Below are 8,107 nucleotides of genomic sequence, written 5' to 3' on the forward strand. Positions count from 1 at the left end.
CACTTTCTTCCCCGTAATCCACACGGGGTGCTCAAGTTTTATGCTCTCGTACCATAGCATAGGGTTCTAAGACAACAAAATGTAAACAATATCAAATGAGTAAGCTCTTGTATCTTTTACTAAATACCTATATTTTATATGAAATATGATAATTGATGGCAAGCGAATACATATAACTTGTACTTGTACACACTTCTGGTTAATTGAAAACATCAACGCCAGAGAATAATCAGTATCGATTTCGAGCGGAAACAGATTCCTTTGGGACTTCAAAGATAAAATAGTGATGAAAATTATATCAATTGATCATTAAATATTGGTGATAATACCAGGTGTTTGCGAAAAGAGTAAGCATGTCCTCCCACTCAAACAATTTTCATTAAAATAGTAAGTGTTTGTTTGTTATCTGATGTCACACCCAGCAATACCCCTTCAAAAGACAATGCAGCGCTCATTTTCATGAGCAATAATCCACGTCATGGTACATGCTGTAACCCTGTCAGTAATTAGTATCACCCGCTCCATTGAAATAAGTGCCAGTTGGTAAAGAGTGAGTGAGTATGGTTTTACGTCGCTTTTAGCAATATTCCAGCAATATCACGGCGCGGGACACAGTAGGTAAAGGAGTATGTATGGCTCCAGCTGTCAGTTGGTGGGCCTTTGTTGAGTTATCGCGATGGCCGTATTGGTACGTATGGCAAAATAGACGTAGATATTGGGTTATATAATAACGCAATGAGAGTGTCACCAATGTAGCAAGAATGAATTATGTGTAATAAAATAGTTCTGAGATTACCATTGCAGTCCTGTCTGAAAAATGACGTGGGCGTATCTCAAAGGATATCAATAACTTTGTGTTGCTGTCGAAACATAGTCACCGTTCATAATGGACCGTCAAAGTATGCAATAACTATTTGTACTTGTTGTACATTGTTGCAATTGTAATATTCCAGCTCGTGAAAACAGTTTCAAGTAAGCATCTTGATACGGAGCGATTCCGAGTGTACCATAAGCATGTGTTAATGAAAATAGTGATGATACACGGTGAGTGATCCTGCCCCTCAGGTGGCACCGTCACAAACACATGCAAAGGCAAGTCAATTTTTCACCTGAAAAAAAACACAGGAAAACATGGTACAAGTCAAATTAGGGAATTGCATCAGACACCATGTAATAAGCCACGACACAAATTAGAGGTATTTCTTTGAGATCGTCAGATCGAGTAGAACCTGTACGACGCAGCACCCAGTGATCTTTGTAAACAGTTCCAAAAACAAATATGTGAGACTGTATATTTTTGTACAAACATATCCGCTGCATTTACTGAATGTTACTGAAAGTTCCCCGAATCCCTCTCAAACTGTGACAGAATTTCGTATATGTACATGTAGTTACCTGAAACATATATCTCAAGCTTCTTGTCAATGACACAGGCATGAAAAACATAGATTCGTACTTTTTCACAACGAAATAGATTATTATATATGGATGACGTAATGTAGTAAATATTATCATATTACATTTGCATTTCAATAATATACCGTGTTGCGGATTGCGGATCTAAGTACAGTATGCCCTGTGGTTTTAACAGTAAACTCGGTGACGGCTGTTATGAAAAACACCTACACTCACTGCTAATCTAATCTAATAACCTAGTAACCACCTTGTCCTACAGTGGTTTGGTGGCTTTGGTGTCCACACGAAAAATATGCCAGCACATCTGTGTTTCGTTTTAGCTTGTCTTGCATCAGGTAAGCTATTGTAACTGATCAAGGATTCGTCCGAACCATCGCTTCCATTCTTTAAAAGACAGTATGACTTCTTTCTTCTTTGCAGTGTGAATCTATTTCACAAAAATACATTATTCAACACAAACTATACGTCCTGTGCCTTTGGTATCTCAATTCAAATTAAAAGGAAGGTAATATTTAAATACCATACATATTAAATATATTATATAATGAATTATATCATATGTATATTATGATATAATTTAACTTGTGTTTTGTGTCTTATCTTAAATATATCGGCCCATTACATGTTGCAACGATGCTACCGACAATTTTTAACATTTCTTTTCTCAAATTATTAGCATAAAAAATAAACATTCCCATATTTTGTAAGGTATTCGAATTGTTTTCAGACATTAACATGTTAAATTTGTGTAAACTTGGAAATATATAATACTTTTTGGGGAAATTATAATTAATGCCTTAAAGAGGTACCTGCACATGCTCCGTTCTTGAATCCGTAATAGTCTTAGTACCTGGCAGGAATTCAGTGTTTGTTTCCGATAAATATCCAATCCGCACTTCGCAAGTAAAATAAGACACACATCTGGTAGAAAAAGGCCTCGCATCGTCCTCTTGTCGCTCTTATATAGGTACAATCAGGCTTCTAGAAACTGGCCCAACTCGAAACCCCTCGAATGATGAACCCTGCCTTGTTTATAAAGACAATGGCAATAACTCTAAATTCAATTCCCATCCGCCGACAGCACTCGACATTTTACTGATAATTACCCCCTAATATATTTACTTTTCTACAGTCCCTGATATTACCGACAAATAATAAGCCAAACGTGCACATGGGATCAACGTTTTGACAATAATTTTTTGTTGCTGATATTGGTGGAATTTGAATTTGGTGTAGGCGTTGTTTGAATAATTACAACTTAATATGTACAATACCTTACTCAGATTGAACTTCACGTGAAATCTTCACTTTTATATTTAGTATTGTTAACTACATTATACATCATTGTGTTCCTGATTGTATTGACAGGAGTCTTGAGTTATATAGATCCTCCTGGATGTGGAATCAATGATGTGGGCTTTGATTACACCACCCTCCCAAAGACAGCCAGGAATCGCATTGTTGGTGGACAAATCGCAACACCACATTCCTTTCCATGGATGGTAAATAAAGTGTATACCGAAAAGGATCTCACAAACTACACAGTGTAAACATGTCATTCATATGTATGAAGATATGTCTTCAGCAACCCTTCAGCTTGCCGTAAAAGGCGACTATGCTTGTCGTAAGAGGCGACTAACGGGATTGGGTGACCAGGCTCGCTGACTTGATTGATGCATGTCATCGTATCCCAATCGCGTGGATCGATGTTCAGGATGTCAATCCCTGGATTGTCTGGTTTAGACTCGATTATTTACAGACGGCCGTCATATAGCTGGAATATTGCTGAGTGCGGCGTTAAACAACAAACAAACACATCATATTAGCTTATTGCTGAAGTATTAAGTTTCAGAGACAGGTTCATGAACCACATGTATTCCAGAATAGCTGACAATACCAAAGTTGAACTGCTGAACTGCTGTATACTGTCGTATTTACTGACGTTTTACATGTATGGACTGACATTTTGTGTTTTATGAGTTTATCACCATGAAATATTCGGTCATGATATGGAACAATGGTTTAATGGGATGAGTGATGATAAAGCACACTGCATAAAACATACAATTTAAATACAATTTAATAATGTCGCTCTATTTCATGAATAATGCGGGAATATGCCAGTCTTATCGTGGTGGATTGTAACACAATTGAGTCTGGACAAGGCAAACAAGTGATTGAAAGCATGAACAACAACACAAACCATCAGGGAACAAAGGCACACTATTCACCACGTCACAGTCTGACCAACCGATTCTCATTTTACCATTCGGTTCTTATGACAAGCATGAGGCACTGAAAACCTTTTTACTGACATAGAAAATCGTCATACAATTAGCATGTGGAGGTACAATGACCATGTCATTCTAAGAAACTATTTGGTGAAATAGAAAATATTTACGAGTACAAATTGGATTTAAATCAATTCTTTATAAATCAACTTACGAACATCTTCTGATAGCTTTAATGGAATAATGGTGCAGTTGACCTTTCACACAAAAATCTACGAAACACGATAATTGGAAACAAAATAGAGCATCAACATATAGACAAACCAGATACAAGTAAATGTATTCTGTACATGTGTGTGGACTACCAGTGACCTACCACGGAGAAAGATGAGAAACAATGCACCCTTATGCACTTTAGAGTATACATAATATGTAATGTGTATTGGGGTAATTCAACACGCGGACATCAATCGCTATGTTTCATATGTTAATCTTTATTGAAAGATATACACGTGCCCTACATATCGTTGACCATGTGAAGGGCATACATGGGTCTGACATGTGTTTTCAGTAGTAATTGTTGTTATTATATATCCATTGATGACCCAGAAGCAGTTGATGTCCCAAGCACCTGATACTTATCGTAACAACTTATAAATGCCGTTACAATGTGTGACCTGGTTGAATTTGTGTCCTTGTACCCTAACAGCCTGATGCTCTGATGCTATGAGCTTCTGATTTGCCTGGCCGTGTAATTGTTGACTATTGTTGACTAAGACGTAATACAATGTTCACTCACTGACTGTATCGATGTTTCTAGGCTGCTCTCGAAAGGCGTGGTGTTCTTAATTGTGGTGGGTCACTTCTGAAAGGCAGTTCTGATAGGTGGTACATCCTAACTGCTGCCCACTGTTTGTAGTAAGTTGTATACACGTAAACCTACTACATAGTAGAGTTGATATAAAGACATGTTACAATATTCATGTACTTTTTATAAGTAAGGAAATGTCAAATATTATCATTCACGTAAGTGAGCGCGTGAATGAGTGAGTTTCTTTGGTTGCTCCAGTCATGTTATGGCATGTCAGAATGATGTCAGGGGATACACCAGGCTCATGAAGGTTGTAGACATGTATTATATTTATCCCGTCTCACTATGACTACATTTCCATGAGCTTGAGAAATCACACGTTTACAAAATGTAAGTATTCTGAAACAATATGTACAAATGAATATTCGCTAGTCGGTTTTAAAAATGATTGCCATCATGAATGTTGCTAGATTATGAAATGTTTGAAATATATTGTAAAATAGAGCGTTTATCTTTGGCACCAGTTCAGTGTGAATCATTAATATTTATAAGAGAAATATTTGTTTTGACATTATTTCTGTTTGTCAGTGAAACTACTGTGGCAGACTTAAAGATTCGCCTTGGCGCTCATGACCTCTCCAAAAACGAACCTTCCTCCGAGTCCTATGACGTAAAGACTTTGATGTCACACCCTCTGTACAATCCAATTACAATTGAGTATGACATTGCCCTGATTGAGCTTAGTAGCGCCCCACAAGTATCTAAGCCCGAAATCAACTTTGGGTGTGTTTCCGGCAATGTCAGTAGAGCAGGAGAAGTATGCTATGTCGCCGGATGGGGACATACCTCGTACGGTATGTCTTAAGTTTCATTATACTGACCGAAGATTGTATAAATACCTGAATGTGAATGCATAGCTACTTTTTCAAATTTTGAAAGTATTTTAAAAGCATAACAATGCTTAGCAAGCACAATCCTGAGACGTTAAACGGCGTTCTCAAAGTTCACGAAAATCAATGATGTAGGAAGAAATAGTTTATCATATAGAGGATAAATTACTCTTCTTGTTAATGTGTTTGGCAACTGGACAAAGGGGCAGTCTTGATGTCCGTATCCAACATTCAATTTTGTCAGTAAATTAAAAGGATGTCACTGTGGTCTAGGATGAAGGAATATGCTGTTTTCAAAATAATTGTTAAACAATTTCATCACTGCAACACAAATATTAACTTATTTCCATACGCATAAACTGTGACTGTATCAAATAACAGGAAACTCCTTCATGTTAAATTGTACTTATAGGAGGCTCTACATCAGATGAGCTCCAGGTTGTTGAAAAGCCTGTCCTGTCACAAACCCAATGTAGGAACATAGTCGGCTCTAATCCGTTCCATGAAGCCTCAATGATTTGTGCAGGCCACTCAGAAGGAGGAAAAGATTCGTGCTCCGTAAGTACCATGACTTATTATCAATCGTTCAATAAAGGTGAAATAGCCAATTCCCTTCCACTGAGATAGAAAAAAACCACTGAAACCGCCTCATCTGTTTCATATTTATGTCTATTAAATCACAATGTGTACATGTGCCAAATCCACACTTTAAAGCTTACTCAAAACGATGCATTATGACCCCAGCCAATGGAATTATGTGCACTCGATTTCATGCTCAGCTCTCTGGGGAGTATAAAAGACAACATGCCTTTGAAGCGCTCGAAGGTTTACAGTCACTGCTGGGTGAACAGATACATGTATATAGTGAGTGAGTGAGTGAGTATGGTTTGACGCCGCTTTTAGCAATATCTCAGCAATATCACGGCGGGGGACACCAGAAATGGGCTTCACACAATGTACCCATGTCGGGAATCGAACCCGGGTCTTCGGCGTGACGAGCGAACGCTTTAACCACTAGGCTACCCGACCGCCCCGAACAGATATATAGAATTAGTGGAACTAAAATTCAAAAGGTTCATGGGAATTAATTAGCTACTCCTTAAAAGTTTAAAGCTGTTCTATACAATCTGTAAACGCCATTTTATGGTTCCCCATGTCGAAGAGATTGAGATTTTCTGTTAGTGTTAGCATACATATTTATTATTTAATGTCTACAGTATCAAGTGACCAGTCACAATAATACCCGCAAGTATTTGTGACAGAAATATATCTCACGATCCCACTTTCCATAGAACAGCAAATAAGTATCAAAAGAAAACTATTTCTTTAACACCATGTTCATTTTGCACTGTCTTACATTTGTGAATTAGAAATTAACTGAATTCACTTTCCCATTTGTAACAAAGCTTTTAAGGTTGTGGAATCGGTCAGTTGTACTTCGAAGCTGATTTCATAAAAAAATGAACATATGTTACAGTTGGACAGCGGAGGACCTTTGATGTGCTTCCAAAACAATCGTATGGAGATAATTGGTAAGGTGTCATTTTCAAGACATTTCTCAGAAGTGATGGCAATGACATCACACTTTCCAGTAGATCAGTATTCCAGCGTTGGGTCACCGTATGCTTTCAGTTGTGCAAGTCCCTCTGAGTAACTGTAATTGTAATCATGTTTTGAAGTCTTCATCCTGTAATATCCATTTTTAATGAAAACATATTTGCAAAAACGTGTCCAATCGTATGAAGGAAAGTAACTCTTCGTACGGTCCAAAAACAAGAACTAGATAAGAAAAGCTTTGAGTTATCTTTGGCAGGCAAATCTCCACATGACATATGTCAATCCAAATATAAACTGCTATATGTGTTCACATCACAGCCAAACACAAAATATATCAGGCCATGTGGAATAGTCAACAACAACTTTCAAGAACAGGGGGGATTTCATTTTGACACCGAAATGGACCTTGAATCCTTCATTGACCGTGTTTCGTTTCTGTTGTGTTTTTCAAGAGTACTTATTCATGATCGCTCGTTTCCCTACTGTGGTGTTTTGTAATCATATTCAATTGCCTTTACAATGAATACTCAATGTTACATTAAAAGGTGTCAGAATTTCTCGCAGGAAATCAGTTGTACATGAGATATTATTCTTTTCATGTTTGCAGGAATTGTGAGCTGGGGCAATGGTTGCGGTCAACCCAACTCACCCGGCGTCTATGCTAGTGCATCAGGAGGAAGGCAGTGGATTGAATCTACCATATACGCATAGATGGTCACTAAAATAAAACGACTGAAATACACTCGCATATTCTGTTTACCCTGGGGTGTGTTTTTTGTGAAACATATCGGATGTTTCCCAAGTGGTCTTGGGATAAGTACATTACATAATGATTGTTCTCCTTAGTGAAAATAGGAGCCTGCATTAATAATATAAATATATAATGTCAACGACGGATAACAACGAGTTGCTATTGGGTTTAAAGATTCATAAACATTGTAAACGTATGTCCTTTGATTGTGGAAATGGCTTTTCGTTTGTTGCTTATGTTATATGAATCACTTTTGGTGTGTTCGCGAAAAGTTGAGCGTATCCTGACCCACCGGTTGCACCTTTCACAAACACAGGCAAATGCAAGTCAATTGTTCACCTGAACAAACACGGAAGCAAAATTAATGGTCTTTCAGTTTTTTTGTAGGGATATATGATACATCTTGAATGTGGTTTGCTTTGTATTGTTTCTCATATTGGGTGTATGATGT

General features: G+C 37.6%; 1 protein-coding gene across 1 annotated transcript; it reads left to right on the plus strand.

The window, feature by feature from the left end:
- Window positions 1-1,665: 1,665 nt before the first annotated feature.
- LOC139468642 (trypsin-like) lies at window positions 1,666-7,647 on the plus strand. Its single transcript, XM_071250764.1, has 7 exons — window positions 1,666-1,751; window positions 2,785-2,918; window positions 4,468-4,565; window positions 5,047-5,312; window positions 5,761-5,906; window positions 6,826-6,880; window positions 7,513-7,647. Exons 1-7 carry the CDS (start codon window positions 1,709-1,711, stop codon window positions 7,614-7,616), a joined length of 846 nt encoding a protein of 281 aa, XP_071106865.1. The 5' UTR covers window positions 1,666-1,708; the 3' UTR covers window positions 7,617-7,647.
- The last annotated feature ends 460 nt before the right edge of the window (window positions 7,648-8,107 follow it).

The sequence above is a fragment of the Haliotis cracherodii genome, unplaced genomic scaffold (genome assembly GCF_022045235.1).
Source record: "Haliotis cracherodii isolate W230 unplaced genomic scaffold, xgHalCrac1.p SCAF_2, whole genome shotgun sequence".
Classification (NCBI taxonomy): domain Eukaryota; kingdom Metazoa; phylum Mollusca; class Gastropoda; order Lepetellida; family Haliotidae; genus Haliotis; species Haliotis cracherodii.

Bases quoted from the DNA above. Each gene is read 5' to 3' on its own strand.
- LOC139468642 (XM_071250764.1), top strand. From the start codon at position 1,709: ATGCCAGCACATCTGTGTTTCGTTTTAGCTTGTCTTGCATCAG. The intron at 2,919-4,467 runs GTAAATAAAGTG...CGATGTTTCTAG, and splicing joins CACATTCCTTTCCATGGATG to GCTGCTCTCGAAAGGCGTGG. The intron at 4,566-5,046 runs GTAAGTTGTATA...TCTGTTTGTCAG, and splicing joins ACTGCTGCCCACTGTTTGTA to TGAAACTACTGTGGCAGACT.